The sequence below is a fragment of the Pongo pygmaeus genome, chromosome 3 (genome assembly GCF_028885625.2).
Source record: "Pongo pygmaeus isolate AG05252 chromosome 3, NHGRI_mPonPyg2-v2.0_pri, whole genome shotgun sequence".
Classification (NCBI taxonomy): Eukaryota; Metazoa; Chordata; class Mammalia; order Primates; family Hominidae; genus Pongo; species Pongo pygmaeus.
Window position 1 is genome coordinate 110799454 of NC_072376.2, and position 16801 is coordinate 110816254.

At 35.2% G+C, this 16801-nt stretch overlaps 1 protein-coding gene across 12 annotated transcripts in view; it reads left to right on the forward strand.

Moving 5' to 3' along the window:
- The window catches only part of RAP1GDS1 (Rap1 GTPase-GDP dissociation stimulator 1), a 182565-nt gene that overhangs the window by 22389 nt on the left and 143375 nt on the right, over positions 1–16801 (forward strand). For 7 of the 12 annotated variants that reach the window (XM_054484292.2, XM_054484294.2, XM_054484298.2 and 4 more), the window contains exon 2: positions 9598–9708. In XM_054484292.2, coding sequence (XP_054340267.1) covers positions 9598–9708 — 111 coding nt within the window. The remainder of the gene's footprint in view (positions 1–9597; positions 9709–16801) is intronic. The other 5 variants (XM_054484293.2, XM_054484296.2, XM_054484299.2 and 2 more) reach the window with 1 other exon arrangement.

A 16801-nucleotide genomic window follows, 5' to 3' on the forward strand; every position in this document is an offset into this window, starting at 1 on the left:
ACTTTTTCAGCCCCTAATACAGCTTCTTGGACATATGTAAGTGTTCATTACTTAAAATGATCTGGAACTTTTTCTAGAATTTATTATTTATTCAGTTAAACACTTATTGAAAGCTAAAGTGTGTATTCCGCATTGTACTACCCTTGAGATACTGTTGCAGACTGCTTCCTGGTACATTTCATTGTAATTTTTTTTTTTTTTTTTTTTTTTTTTTTAGTCACTAATTCAGATACATAGACGGTTGTTACCTAGTACAACTAGCTAACGTGTTTGGATTATAAATTCATTTTGGAAGAGCTTACATCTATGTAAAGGAAGGTACAGACAGTCCTTTGCACAGTTCTGATTAGCACAATATCTGTGTAACTTTCATTTAACTGAGTGAAGTTCAACTACCTATACAGAAGGAAGAGCCTGTACTTGCAGACACACGTATATCTGGATTTATTCCAACTTTGGCACTTACTCTGGGCAAGTTATTCAGCTTCTGAATTCAGCTTTCTCATCTATTACAGTCAGATAATAATATCTATTTCACAAGGGAGTTGGAAATAGTACATAAAGTGATATCCATATAATTTTTAAAAATAATGTTATCTATAGGGTTTTTTCCCCTTTTATTTTAGATTCAGGGAGCACGTAATGCAGTTTGTTACCTGGATAAATTGCATGATGCTGAGGTTTAGGGTACAAATGATCCCATCACCCAGGTACTGAACATATTAAATAGTACACAGTAGTTTTTCAACCCCATGTAATTTTAAATTTCCATTTCCAAAGCTAAAAATATAATTGTTTTTAGAAAACTTTATCTTGTATTCAGAGCTAAAACTAATCAAAGACTATAATGCTGTTTATTGTACTATTTTAACCAAACCATGTGGTGAATATTAAGTTACGGTAGCTGATTATATTTTTGGAAGATAATCACAACAATGTCTCTTGCCCCACATTTTTTTTTTAGAACTTCCTACCACTCATTAAGATTTGGGGTCTAATTCTCCTATTGAATCTGAGCACACTTGTGTAACCAGTAGAATGCAGCAGAAGGGATGCCATGTGACTTTCCTAGCTTAGGTCATAAAAGGCAATGCTGCTTCCGCTCTGATTGTTGGAATACCAGCCTGCTTGGAGCCCTGAGAAATCCGAGTACCTGGAGGCTGCTATGTCAGGAAGCTAAGCCTTGTAGAAAGGTCCCAAGTCTCAGGTATCAGATTTCAGGTCAGAAATCCTAGTCTTTGAGTCCTTTCATGCCTGTCACCAGCCATGTGAGTGAATGAACTGTTAGATGATTTAGATCATGCCAGCGTCAGCCACTGAGTCACTCCCAGTCACCCCTAGCCTTTGAGACTCTGCATCAAGGCTGTAGATTTTGTGAAGTAGAGACTAGCCATCTTGAATGTGCCCTTTGTGATTCCTGGTTCACAGACTCTATGAGCATAATAAAATGGCTTTTGTTTTATGCCAGTAAATTTGGGGTGGTTTGTTATATAAAAACAGTAACTGAAACAGTTATAAAACTTAAAAGATACATTTTCTCAGTGAGCAATAGATTGCTCAAAGTAGGAACTACCTGCTGAATAAATGTTAACTGAGTTTTTCTTTCATTTCAAATGAAGATAGCCTAAAAAGAAGTTTGCCTAGAGAAATTTGGTTTCTTTACTTGTTCTTTATTCTGACATTAAATGTCTTGAAGAGATATTAATTGACTGTTCTAGCAGCCAGGAAAGAAATATGTATGCTTAAAGAGTGCTGTGGGTTTTAACATAGCTTTATGATAAATTTTACCAGTTTGGCTAATGAAAAATGTCAATTAGTACTTTTAATAAGAATAGTTTCCACAAAAATTTAGTATTTTTATTAACACAGGAGCCTAATAAAACTTTGTAGGAACAAAGGAATATTGTACTGATCTCTCCAACTGAAAATTGTTATCCCTGATACTAATTTTAATGTTAATGTAAAATATTAGCATCATCACTAGTATATTTGGCAGTTGTTTTGAGTCATATGTTTCCTGTCACTTCTTAGAAGACAGTGGATTTTCTAGGTTGATCACCACTGAGTAAAATTATAACTGTCATAAAATTATCAAGGGATTTCTGTTATGTAGTACATACTATGATTTCCTAAAATAATATAATAATTATAATAATGGGCACTTTTTATTAAGATTATTGCCATGGCTGGGCACGGTGGGCTCATGCCTATAATCTTAGCATGTTGGGAAGCTGAGGCAGGAGGATGGCTTGAGCTCAGAAGGTCGAGAAAGACTCTGTCCAAAAAAATAAAATTAGCTGGGCGTGGTAGTCAGTACCCGTGGCCCCATATAGTCAGCTTGCTGAGGTGGGAGGATTGCTTAAGCCCAGGAAGTTGAGGTTGCAGTGAGCCATTATCGTGCCACTGCACTCCAGCCTGGGTTACAGAGTGAGACCCTGGCTCAAAAAAAAAAAAAAAAAAGAAAGAAAAATTATTGCCGTGAGTGCCAGGAGCCAAAGTATTATAGGCCTGTCGCATCCAGACACAATGTATGTGATTAGGCTCTCTCTGTGTAGAGCCTAATCATATATACACAGACATAATTCTTGAACTTTATGACAGTAGGTCTTTAGGCGTTGTGTGAAATAAAATTTTACAAATTGTATTTTGCTCTTATTTATTATAGTTTAATATTGTAGTTGTGAAGATCATCTGTCAGATTCTTCACCCTCTAATCAAACATGACAAGTAAGACTAGAGTGTTTCTATTTCAGACTAAAATAGATTTTTAATTCCATTTAAGAATGAGTGAGGCCGGGTGCGGTGGCTTACGCCTATAATCCTAGCACTTTGGGAGGCCTAGGTGGGCAGATCACCTGAGGTCAGGAGTTCAAGACCAGCCTGGTCAACATGGTGAAACCCCGTCTCTACTAAAAATACAAAAAATTAGCTGGTTGTGGTGGCGGGTGCCTGTAATCCCAGCTACTCGGGAAGCTGAGGCAGGAGAATCCCTTGAAACCAGGAGATGGAGGTTGCAGTGAGCCAAGATGACGTCATTGCACTCCAGCCTGTGCAACGAGAGTGAAACTCTGTCTTAAAAAAAAAAAAAAAGAATGAATGAAAAATTACTGCTTAGAAAATTTTTGTCACATTTCTAAAATAATTAGAGAAGATGACTTACAGTGAAATAAAGTCATTGTTTTTAGTATAGCCCATTTTAATAAAAATATTTCTTAATCAAGACAGTTTATGTCATAATTTCTAAAGAAACATGCCAGTGCAAGTAACTCAAAAGTAATGTAGGTTTTCAGGATTTACTAAATTTTCACTATAGTGAGTACCATGAGTATCCTAGCATAATTTCCTGTCCTAGAGGAATTTTCAATCTAATAGTAGAACTATACAGACAGGGTTTTATGTACCTAGAACTATAAAACTAACAAAATGAAAAATACAGAAAAAATAGAACTGTATAAAATTCTACAAAAATAAACTCATAAATAGATTACACACTTATTGATGAAGTTTAGTTTTGGGATTTAACCACTTGGTATAGAGTTCAAACTGCTTGACTCACACATAGGACAGGTTGATTACATTCATATAAGCCCTTATATTTTATGAAATCTTGTAATGAATTGTAATTAACCTGGAATGAAAGAGGTGTATCTAGTGGATAGATGTGTGCGTAACTGGTGAATAGGCACAGAGTTACAATGTCATTGCAACCTGGAGAGTCATACTGGGAGCAAAGACCATGTATATGAATAGGCATGACTACATGTTAAAGTAATAAATTCATGAATTAAGATAGAAGTTAGGTGTGTAACATTTATGAAATTTAGTTTGGAGTTTTCATTAAATAGAATAGTTTTAGCTCTTTTGTTTCTCTTCAAATATTAGAAATTTTTCTAATTATCCAAGTACTGAGTGAATTGCCTTTGAAATATTGCACACATGCACCTGAACAGTTACTTTTTTGATCAGATATTTCTTTTTCAGATCATGTGTACATAATGTATGTTCACAAAACATATTTAGTATTTAGGTACATTCCTGTTAGATCTTGCATCTGTGGAACTTCATCGTGGAAACTGATTTATCAAAGTAGCACATTCATATTAGTTTCATATTCTTTTTAATTTTCAATTTTATTGGGACCAAGTAATAATTATGAAGGTAGTGATAAATGATTAAACTTTAAATACTTTTTCTAAGCTCTCAGTTTTCTTATTTTTTTTTCTTTTTTTTAATTATACTTTTAAGTTTTAGGGTACATGTGCACAACGTGCAGGTTTGTTACATATGTATACATGTGCCATGTTGGTGTGCTGTACCCATTAACTCATTTAACAATAGGTATATCTCCTAATGCTATCCCTCCCCCCTACCCCCACCCCACAACAGGCCCCAGTGTGTGATGTTCCCCTTCCTGTGTCAATGTGTTCTCAGTGTTCAATTCCCACCTATGAGTGAGAACATGCGGTGTTTGGTTTTTTGTCCTTGCAATAGTTTGCTGAGAATGATGGTTTCCAGCTTCATCCATGTCCCTGCAAAGGACATGAACTCATCCTTTTTTATGGCTGCGTAGTATTCCATGGTGTATATGTGCCACATTTTCTTAATCCAGTCTATCATTGTTGGACATTTGGGTTGGTTCCAAGTCTTTGCTATTGTAAATAGTGCCGCAATAAACATACGTGTGCATGTGTCTTTATAGCAGCATGATTTATAATCCTTTGGGTATATACCCAGTAATGGGATGGCTGGGTCAAATGGTATTTCTAGTTCTAGATCCCTGAGGAATTGCCACACTGACTTCCACAGTGGTTGAACTAGTTTACAGTCCCACCAACAGTGTGAAAGTGTTCCTATTTCTTCACATCCTCTCCAGCACCTGTTGTTTCCTGACTTTTTAATGATCGCCATTCTAACTGGTGTGAGATGGTATCTCATTGTGGTTTTGATTTGCATTTCTCTGATGGCCGGTGATGATAAGCATTTTTTCATGTGCCTGTTGGCTGCATAAATGTCTTCTTTTGAGAAGTGTCTGTTTATATCTTAACAGCAAGCATCTGTAGCCACAGCAGCAATGAAGAGAAGCATGATTTTTTTTTTCATATCGTTAGAAGTCAGTGAAATGGGGAATAACTGGAGAATTTGATTACAGTACAGTAGTCCCCCTTTATCCACAGAAGATATGTTCCAAGATCAAGAGGCATGATTTTTATACTTAAACTTTTTTAGCTTGCTAAGAAGTAAGATAATTTGAATGGTGACTGAATATGTGATAATTATACAAGGTAGCGCTTTTTTTACTGTAGATACGTCACCTACCCATGAAAATGCGACAACTTATTTAATTCTCAGCAATGACAAAATTCTAAAATCTGTTGGAATAAATTTAACATTAAAGAATCTATATAAAAATAGAAACTTTCATGTTTATCAAGGTATAAACAAAATATGGGAGCCTAGAAAAGGAAGTTTCCTTTGACTGCAGGAATACAGAAAGCTTCATGTAAGACTTGGCATATTAGTTGACTTTGCCAAGTAAGTAGCCATGCTAGATGTGGAAAATGCACAGAAAGGAATTTTAGAAAAGAATTTAATTCTCACAATTGTAAAAATGAAGGTGTGCTTGGGAAAAAGCCAATAATGTGGTGGGACTGACACACATGATGTTGTGTGAGAAAGTAATGGGAGATGAGGGCATAATGTGAGTTGTAAAAGTTTCTGATTGGTTTAGGACCAGCTCTGGTAAACAAAAAAAGAAAAGTAGGAAACTGAAAATACAACATAGTAAAACTGAAAATATTATAATTTTTAAACACAGACCTTTCCACTTGACATGCTAACAGAAACTATTATTCCTACTTCATTAGAGAAGCTTTTAAAAATAGCTTCATTCTGTCAGATACTAAACCCTTTAGATAAGTAAAACATAATATTCAAGAGAGATTGCTATTATTTCCAGCTGCTAAGCCAGGTGCCCCAAATTGACTTAATGCCATTCATTTTGAGATAAACTTGAAATTCTTCCATTCATGCATTGGCTGTATTCTAGGTACTTGAAAACCACATTAGCACAGAAATATTTTTTTTTTTTTTAGATTTGATGTGGATAATGATGCTTTTAAAGTAAAGCTTTGTTACTAGATAGTTATGTGAAAATTATAGATACAGAAAAAAATTGAGTGACATTTGAAGTGAGGTAAAAATGTCTTGAACTTTTACAAGCTTAGTTAGCAGTTCTTGTGTACTTGTCTCCTGTTGGTTTTATCATCAACAATGGTATAATTGTCCAAAGATAACAAACACGTATCTATATACCTATGTATCTACTTACTGGCATATAGTAAAGTGATAGAATTGATTAACATTTAAAAGTATAATGTTTTAGATCCAATAACCTTGAAAATAAAGCTACCATATCTGAATAATATTGTGAGGAAGATAAACTGAAAAATGCCACCACAAATAACATAAAGAATTTCATGACTTCCTAGTTTAACATGACACTGTCTTGAGATTGGTTCTTTGGGACAGTCCTTTCTTCACAGTCAAGTATATATATTCTTTGATGATGGTGATGATCTTAAGTACTTTTATGGTCAAATTATTTAAATATTAAAACAGCATCACTTTCCTCATTAGTTTTTCTTTAGATTGATGTTAAGAAAGGAACTGATAGCTAAAAATTTAGGTCTTATGAAAACTCTTCCATTGCAGCAAGTACTTACAGACCAGTAAATAATTTGTTTCTGGTTTATAGAAGAGAGGTTGGAGCATAAAGAGCCTCTGGTGCCTAAGATAAAAGAAAAAAAAGGCTTGGCAAAGTTTGAAGGTTTTAGTGGGAAAGTATAGCTGTTTGTCTTTAACAGAGACTTTTGAGAAATGCGAGGAATGATAGTTAGCTGTTCACGGTTACCAGAAGTTGCATCAGGTTTTATCCAAATGTAATAAGGCCTAAAATGTGGTAATTCTTTATATTGATAGGGAGATAAAGCAAGTGGTCTGTCCAGCTCAATAAAAGAAGGGAGGACAGAAGGAAAGAGCATACCATCCTAATATTCTGAAGGGCATGCATATATTATTCAGGAAGAGAAGAGGCTCTGTGCACAACTGGGGTCACACTAATATTAAAGGGGCAGATAGAGAAGAAAGATCTATTGAAGAAGACCAAGAATAAGTGTTTAGACTGATGTTTCTAAGTTAAGAGGTGTTTCAGAAATGGAAAAACTGTCTATTGCTACAGAGATACCAAGTAAGAGCATTGAGAAAAATTCATTGGCTTTGTCAAGATATCATTTAAAACCTTTGACAGAGTAATTTTGATAGGCTTTTAGAGGATTCGGTTAGATCAGGTTTTAAGGAGTGATTGAGTGGGTAAGAAGTGGGAGACTCAGAATTTTAATGACCAAGTCAACTTTGCTTTAACCCTTTGAAGATGTCACATATTTCACAAGACGAGCTAGACCATATGTTGATATATAGGAAAGAAATTGTTTTAAGAAAAAATTTTATTTTATTTGTTAATACTTCTCCATTTCTATCTCTACTTACAGCCTCATAACCAGCCAGAGGCTGACAAATTTGCATTAGAACAATTTCAGTGTTTTTAAGGAAATATAAAATACAGCTCTCTGGAATTACACAAAAAGTAATTTGGATGCTAAGGATTTACTACTGAAATTTACTGTCGTGGTTTGAAGGAGTACAAAAATAATATCCTCTGTTTCTTACCCAAGTTTAGAACCACTGGAGATATAAGCATATGAGTCGTCTGCTAGAATTTAAAATATCTGCTTTAAAATTGATAAAGTCTAGAGTTAAGGCCTCTATTTGTAGAGTCACAATGGGATTACTAGTAATTTACTGCTGAATTATACATATTTACTCATTTTGTCACTGGTACACCTGGACAGCCACAGGTGTAGAACAGAAAATTCTTGTTCTTTCTAAAAGAACAGGAATGCAGAAGGGGTTGAGCCATACATGTCCAGTAGCCCTTCTCAGCCTTAATCAGATAAATCAGATAAATCTTTCCTCTTCTGGAGAATGGAAGCTTTCATATTGTTTCGGCTTAGCAGGGAAACTAACCTTTAAGGAACTGCCAGGTGTCCAGTTTTAGCATATCAATGAATATCCGCAATTATCTGAAAAGACTGTTAAAATACTCACGTGTTTTCCGACTACGTAGATATTGAGACTAAATTTTCTTCATCTATTCAAACCAAAACAGCACATTAACCAAGATTGAATACAGAAGTAGATATGAGAGTCCAGTTATCTTCTGTTGAACCACGTTATGGAGATTTCTTTTTTTTCTTTTTCCTTTTTTTTTTTTTTTTTTAAGAGATAGGGTCTTGCTCTGCTACCCAGGTTAGAGTGCAGTGGAGCAATCCTAGCTCCCTGTAGACTCAAACTCCTTAGGATTAAGTGATCCTCCCACTGCAGCCTCCTGAGTAGCTGGGAATACTGGCACGTGCCACCATATGCAGTTAATTTTTTTATTTTTATTTTTCTTAGAGAAGAGGACTCACTTTGTTGCCCAGGCTGGTATCGAACTCCTGGCCTCAAGTGATCCTTCCACCTTGGCCTCCCAAAGTGATGGAATTACAGGCATGAGCCACTGGGCCTGGATGAAATTTCTAAAAATGTAAAACAATGCCTTATGTAAGTGACAGGTTGATGGGTGCAGCAAACCACCATGGCACATATATACCTATGTAACAAAACTGCATGTTCTGCACATGTAAGCCAGAACTTAAAGTATAATAAAAGAAAAAAAAATGCTATTCTTCTTGCTAAATTTTTTTGTTAGGAAATAATTTTTTTCATTAAAATGCTAATTATGTTAATATGCAGTAGGTTTATAATTGTTACATTTAAGTAAATTACGAAATAAATTTTAAAAAGTCTCCGTTTTGATTTTGTAATGTGTTAAATGTCTATAGCAATAATATAAACAAAAGCTCTTTGGGATTCTCAATAACTTTTAATAGTGTAAAGAGGTTTTGAGAATCTGTGATCTAGAGGAATTCACATATAATTTAGGAAGAAAGCATAGCTTTATAATCCAAAATATGCATGTTAGGGCTTAAAGCAGTACTTTGATGTGAAGTATTTTTGAAATGACAGTGTAAGTTTTGTAGTTATCACACTTTGTATTATTTGGAATCATATTATTTTGAAATTTTTCTAAACCTTCATTTTTTATGTCTTTAATGTACTACAGAGGAAGTGAACAATGAAATAAAATGTTTGCAAAACTATATAATTTTTTTGTGAACATTTAATTTTTCTAAGCCATGGATGCTTTCCTGAACAAGCTCAATAAGTTATAAGAATATGGAAAAAAGATGTTCTTTGATAATCTTTGGAATATTCCTGGTATCTTACACATAGCAGAATGAATATTTCATATCTGAGTTAAGTGAACAAAGTGCATTTAAAATTTTTTTAATAGTACAGCCTAATGCCATTTCGGAATGTATGTGGAGGTTAATTTGCTATTATAGGAAGCTCTCCAGTTTAGTGGTAACTCTTTATCCTTTTGTCATGTAACATATGGTGGTCATAAGATTGAGTTTCTGATTTTTCTTTTTCCTTAAGCAGATAATCTCAGTGATACCTTGAAGAAGCTGAAGATAACAGCTGTTGACAAGACTGAGGATAGTTTAGAAGGATGCTTGGATTGTCTGCTTCAAGCCCTGGCTCAAAATAGTAAGTTTCATCATGTTTACTCAAATTCCAAAGAAGAAAATCAAATCAGTAGTCATTCAGAAAGTGGTATGTAGTTAAGCACATAACTTTGTATTCATATAACTTGAATTCTTTTGAATCATATCCCTGAATACTGAGATTGTTTTACATGTTCTACCCTCCTACTTACCCTCTACGCCCCCACAAGATCCTCAAAGCCAAGTTGATGGGCAAAGAAAGGAGGAATTGATGGGTGGTGATGACATTAATACCAGTCCCAGAGAGAGGCCATTGTTTCATTTCTAACAGTCAAGCATCATAGTTGTTTTTCTTAGCACCTACATCTGTGCTTTAAAAATAGATTGTTTTATATGTGGGGAGAGTCTGGAGGGAGAGAAAGGAGAAACAGAGGGGGAGCTTAAAACACTTAACATTTTTTTGGAATCTTATCATATTTTAAAATAATTGTACCTTAAAATAATATGTATGCATAGATAAATTTGGAAGGAACCATTAGAAGTCATCAAAAATCTTTTGAAATTGGGGTAGGATTTTATCTTTGATGTGATAAATAATGCTAGAGATAGAAACTGCACAATTCTTCATTGACTATTGTATTGCATTTTATTTATCCTATTTCTAGTCACTAATTTCTGTATTATCACCATTAGTAGATCAGTATAGAGTGATTTTCATTTATTATCTTAGTTCTGCTTGGTTGTGCTGTGGTTTGTTCTGTACTTGTTTTTAATTTGCTCTTGTCCTATCCTGAAACTAATTATGTAGCTGACAAAGAATGGAGGGGAACGTATATATTGTTAAGGTTTTAATTGTAAGGTTTCAACACTTGTTGATATATGTGTTTTTTATTTTTTAGTAAATCTTGATTAGAAAAATCTAAAATAATTGATTGCAGTACTTTTCATCAAAAAAGCACATTTTAGAGCTAGCTTTTAAAATTATTTTTCAGTAATTGTTTTGAGATTATAACTGTCAGCTGTTTAATCTTAGAGATAACAGGAAGAGATTTGAAACAAGGAGTTCAATAAGAGCATCCGGATAAGGCTCAAAATGGTAAAGAAAAAGGACAGGAAAGGAGAACGTCTAAGCCTGCTATCCATTTTAGTAGGCACATGTGGCTATTTAAATTTAATACAAGTAAATAAAATGTAAAAGTAAGTTCCTTAGTCTCACTTCTCAGTAGCTATATTTGGCAGATGACCACTCTCTTGGGGATCACAGATATAAAATATTCCCATGATCACAGAAAATTCTTATGGATAGCACTGGTATAGAAACTAGAAAGAACCACACGATGACCTGATTTTTTTTTACATGTGCCTGTATAGGCAGCTTTACACAGTAACATAATTAACCTAAGTAAATTGAGTATCTCAGGTATATTTTTTTGAACAGTTGTTTTATTATAAACGTCGTCTGTTTTCAACAACACTTTTTTTCTCTGTTAGACAGTAAACTTTTAAACAGACCATTTGCTTTAGATACTGAAGGACATGAAGGATCATATTCTTGGTCATCTGTAGAGGTTGCCCATTTGTCTCCTAGAAAGACTGGAAGACAAAGAGATGAAATTGAAGGGAAATGAAGAAAAAAGGGAGTAAAAAGTGTATAGCTTTTAAAAGAACAGATTTTAGAAACACTGAGAAGTTCATAATTATTAGATTAAATTAGGTTACATTAGAATAAGCCCATTGCGGACTTATTCACTGTACCTTTTGTTGAAAATGGTCTTGAAATTGTGTATCACAAAATGTTAAGGCCACGTAACCACAAGGTATTAAAACAATAAACTCTCACCAGTTTAACTAATGATGCCCCAGGAAGGGAACAAAAGGAATGTCTTGTTAACAATCTGAAACAAAATTTATAAATGCCCTCGTGCCTAAGACTACTGACAAAAAAGAATGGGACTTTGGAAGAAGGAGTTCATGCAGATGTTCAGTCTTTGACACGTGTCATTGGATCACTTACTGTATATTTAGCACTGGGCTGGGGTTTATAGCCACTATCTAATCTTTCCTATAGTCCCATGAGGTAGGTATTATTATCACCATTTAAAGGATGAGGTAACAGATTAATAAACTTGTTTGCCTTGCTCTGGAAGAAGCCAGAGTTTGGATTTGAACTCTTGATTTACAAAATAAAAAATTGTAATCTGAATAAAGTGAAGCTTTTTGCTGAGTTCATATAATGTGAAATCGTTCCAAGAAGCTAGGTTTTAACATTGTGTTTTAAATTTTTGTTTTTTCTTTAATAAAAATAGTTCCAAATTTTTATTAAAGTGGATAAGCCTGTTTTTCTTGAACTATAAAGTGATATATGTATTTTATAGGCGTTTATTGATACACTTTATAAAGTTAGCATATGCCTTTTTAACAAGAAAAAGTAAAATATATTAGTGAGATGTTAATTTTCTACAGTTCTTCCTTGAATGAGGTGATTGAGCCATTGCTACGTCTGTCCTCCTAAATGTAAAATTATAAAACAATTAACTTAGAAGAGTCTGTACTTGCTTTTTAAACAACAACAACAACAAAAACACAGAGAGCTTCTAGTTTCATAATTCTTCCTTAGTATCAGGTGTTTTAACTAAAAATAACACTGTTTGTACCATGATTGCACCTGATCAGGAAAGAAAGATTTCTCCATTCTGTACAAATGTAAGATGGTAATGTATGTAATGGAAATATAAACAAAATTTTATTTTACAGTCTATTACCCTGTTACTGGAAAGGTTATCTCTGAAAGGAACAAAATAATGCTTTTGAAATTTTTACACTGTGTGATTTAGTGCATTTGAATTGCATATTACAAATGACTGTAATCTGAAATTAGAATTTTTACTTTGATGTATGGCTTTAGAGTGGTTTTCTTTTTTTACCATTGGCAGTGTTTCTGTCTGTAATGTTTATAGTATATGTGTCTATCTTAAGAGACAAGAAGATTTGAATACTTACTAGATTTTATGAAAACATTTTGTTTAAGCAAGCATTTTGTATAAATCTCTGATCTAAATTAATATAAAGTCATTCATTCACTCATATAAATACATCAGATCTCAGTTTTAAAATGTTTTTAGTAAATGTGTGAAGGCTACCAGCCAAGAAATCAGCTTCTGTTTATTTTGGTCTCCTTTGATTCAGATTATAGTTAGAAGATTCTCAGTAAATGCTTATTTGATTGTAGTATGGTTACTCTATTTTATGCTTATTTGGAAATGTAAAACAATAGGCACCTATTTTCATCCCTAAACATTAAGACAGGAATTGTCTTTGGAGAATGTGGCATCTAAATCACCTTGCAAGAGAAACTATTAGTTTAAATTAAAGTCCCAAAGGCAAGAAAAGTTAACATTCTATTTGTAATAAAAATTCTATCCATTTTATTCCATTTTGAGGATGAAGACCATTTTGTGTTGCCTGGGGGACCATAAAGTGATGCTATACAGCTTTAAACTCTCTCCCTGAAGAAGTAAGCTGTCTTCCCCTGCCTCGTTCTCTTTTTTTTTTTGTATATAACTTAGTTTCTTGTTTGATGGCAATTCCCATTTCATACGAGAGTCACATAATTGTTTATTTTTTATAGAACAACTCTGTGAGATACTGCGTGTTTACTTGTCTTTAAAGAAAAAAAGCATTTAATGTATAGTTCCACATCTCTAACCTTCTATGATAATATTCACTCACATGTTGAATTCTTGGTTTATTTTCTAGCCTAAGGTAATTTGCTAGCCCTTGTTCTTTATTTCATTTGTTGTATTGATTTTTGGCTCCCTTCTAGGCTACAATCCTAAGCATACGTAATTATAGGCAGACTTCATTTTATTGTGCTTTACTTTATTGAGCTTCACAAATACTGTGTTTTTTACAAATTGAAGGTTTATGGCAACCCTGAGTTGAACAAGTCTTTCGGTGCCGTTTTTCCAACAGCATGTGCTTACTTTGTGTATCTGTGTCACATTATGGTAATTCTTGCAACATTTCAGACATTATTATTATATCTACTTTGGTAATCTGTGATCAGTGATCTTTGATGTTACTATCGTGATTGTGCCGTGAACCATGCCCATGTATGATGGTAAACTTAACTGATAAATATTGTATCTGTCTGGCTGCCCCACCAACTAGCTATGCTGTACCCCCTACTCCCCATCTCTGTTCCTCTCCTCAGGCCTCCCTATTCCATGAGACACAATGTTTAATTTAGACCAATTAATAATCCTACAGTGGCCTGTAAGTGTTCCAGTGAAAGGAAGAGTCACATCTCTCTCACTTTATATCATAAACTAGAAATGATTAAGCTTATTGAGGAAAGCATGTTGAAAGCAGAGGCAGGTTGAAAGCAAAGATAGGCCAAAAGCTAGGCTTTTTGAGCCAGTTAGCCAAGTTGTGAATGCGAAGGAAAAGTTCTTGAAGGAAATTAAAAGTTCTACTCCACTGAACACATGAATGGTAAGAAATCAAAACAGCCTTATTGCTGATAGGAAGAAACTTTGAGTGGTCTGGTTAGAGGATCATACTAGCCACAACATTCCCATGTCCTAATCCAGAGCAGGGCTCTGATTGTCTTCAGTTCTGAGAAGGCTGAGAGGTGAGGAGATTGCATTGAGAAAAGTTGGACACTAGCAGAGGTTGGTTCATGAGGTTTAAAGAAAGAAGTTATCTTCACAACACTGAAAGTGAAAGATGAAGCAGCAGCTGCTGATGGAGAAGCTGAAGCAAGTTACCCACAAGATCTAGCTAAGATCATTGATGAAGGAGGCTTTGCTAAACAACAGATTTTCAGTATAGATGAAACAGCTTGATATTGGAAGAGATGCCACCTAGGACTTTTATAACTAGGGTGGAGAGGTCAATGCCTGGCTTCAAAGGACAGGCTGACTCTCTTCTTAGGGGCTAATGCAGCTGGTGACTTTAAGTTGAAGCCAGCGTTCATTTACCATTCTAAAAATTTTGGGGCCCTTCAGAATGATGCTAAATTTCTCTGACTGTTCTCTGAAAATGGTAAACAAAGCCTGGATGACAGCACATCTATTTACAGCATGGTTTACTGAGTGTTTTAAGCCCACTGTTGAGACATACTGCTCAGAAAAAAAAGATCCCTTTCAAAATATTACTGCTCATTGACAATGCACCTGGTCATCCAAGAGCTCTGACAGAGACGTACATGGAGATAAATGTTATTTTTGTGCCTGTTAACACAACATCCATGGATGAAGGAATAATTTCGAAGCCTTATTATACATTTCATAAGGCTGTAGCTGCCATAGATAGTGATTTCTCTGGTGGATTTGGGCAAACTAAATTGGAAACCTTCTGGAAAGGATTCACCATTCCAGATGCCATTAAGAATATTCGTGATTCATGGGAGAAGGTCAAAATATCAACTTTTTTTTTATTATTATACTTTAAGTTCTAGGGTACATGTGCACAACATGCAGGTTTGTTACATAGGTATACATGTGCCATGTTGGTTTGCTGCACCCATTAACTCGTCATTTACATTAGGTATTTCTCCTAATGCTATCCCTCCCCCAGCCCCCTACCCTACGACAGGCCCTGGTGTGTGATGTTCCCCGCCCTGTGTCCAAGTGTTCTCATTGTTCAATTCCCACCTATGAGTGAGAACATGTGATGTTTGGTTTTCTGTCCTTGTGATAGTTTGCTCAGAATGATGGTTTCTAGCTTCATCCATATCCTTGCAAAGGAGATGAACTCATCCTTTTTTATGTCTGCACAGTATCCTATGGTGTATGTGTGCCACATTTTCTTAATCCAGTCTATCATTGATGGACATTCAGGTTGGTTCCAAGTCTTTGCTATTGTGAACAGTGCTGTAATAAACATACGTGTGCATGTGTCTTTATAGTAGCATGAAAATATCAACATTAACAGGAGTTTGGAACAAGTTAATTCCCTCTCTTATGGATGACTTCGAGTAGTTCAAAACCAGTGGATGAAGTAACTGTAGATGTGGTAGAAATAGCAGGAAAACTAGAATTAGAAGTGGCACTTCAAGATGTGACCGAATTGCTATAATCTCACGATAAAACTTGGGCAGATGAGGAGTCACTTCTTATAGATGAGAAAAGAAAGTGTTTTGTTTTTTTTTTAATTTTTTTTTTTTTTTTTTGAGACAGAGTCTCACTCTGTCGCCCAGACTGGAATGCAGTGGCACGATCTCAGCTCAGTGCAACCTCCACCTCCCGGGTTCAAGCGATTCTTCTGCTTCAGCGTCCCGAGCAGCTGGGACTACAGGCATGCGCCACCACGCCTGGCTAATTTTTGTGTTTTTAGTACCATATTGGCCAGGTTGGTCTCGAACTCCTGACCTTGTGATCCACCCACCCCTGCCTCCCAAAGTGCTAAGATTACAGACATGAGCCACTGCACCTGGCCTCGAAAGTGGTTTTTTGAGATGGAATCTACTCCTGGTGAAGATGCTGTGAACATTGAAATGACACAAAGAATTTAGAATATTACATAAACTTAGTTGATAAAACATTGACAGGGTTTGAAAGAATTGACTCCAGGTTTTAAAGAAGTTCTATAGGTGAAATGCTATCGAACAGCATTGCATGCTACAGGTATCTTTTGTGAAAGGAAGAGTCAATTAGGATGATAAACTTTGTCTTATTTTAAGAAATTGACATAGCTACCCTAACCTCCAGCAACTAGCACCCTGATTAGGTGGTGGTTAGTCAGCAACATTCAGCATTGAGGAAAGATCCTCCAGCAGCAAAAAGATATGACTTACTGAAGGCTCAGATGATCGCTAGCATCTTTTAGCAATAAAATATTTTTAAAGCAAGCTATGTACATTGTTTCTTTAGACATAATGCTCTTGCACACTCAGACTACAGTATAGTATAGACAGAACTTTTTTTTATTTTTTGAGACGGAGTCTTGCTCTGTCGCGCAGGCTGGAGTGCAGTGGCATGATCTTGGCTCACTGCAACCTCCTCCTCCCATATTCAAATGATTCTCCTGCCTCAGCCTCCTGAGTAGCTGGGATTACAGATGCCAACCACCACACCCAGCTAATTTTTTGTATTTTTAGTAGAGATGGGGTTTCCCATGTTGGCCAGGCTGGT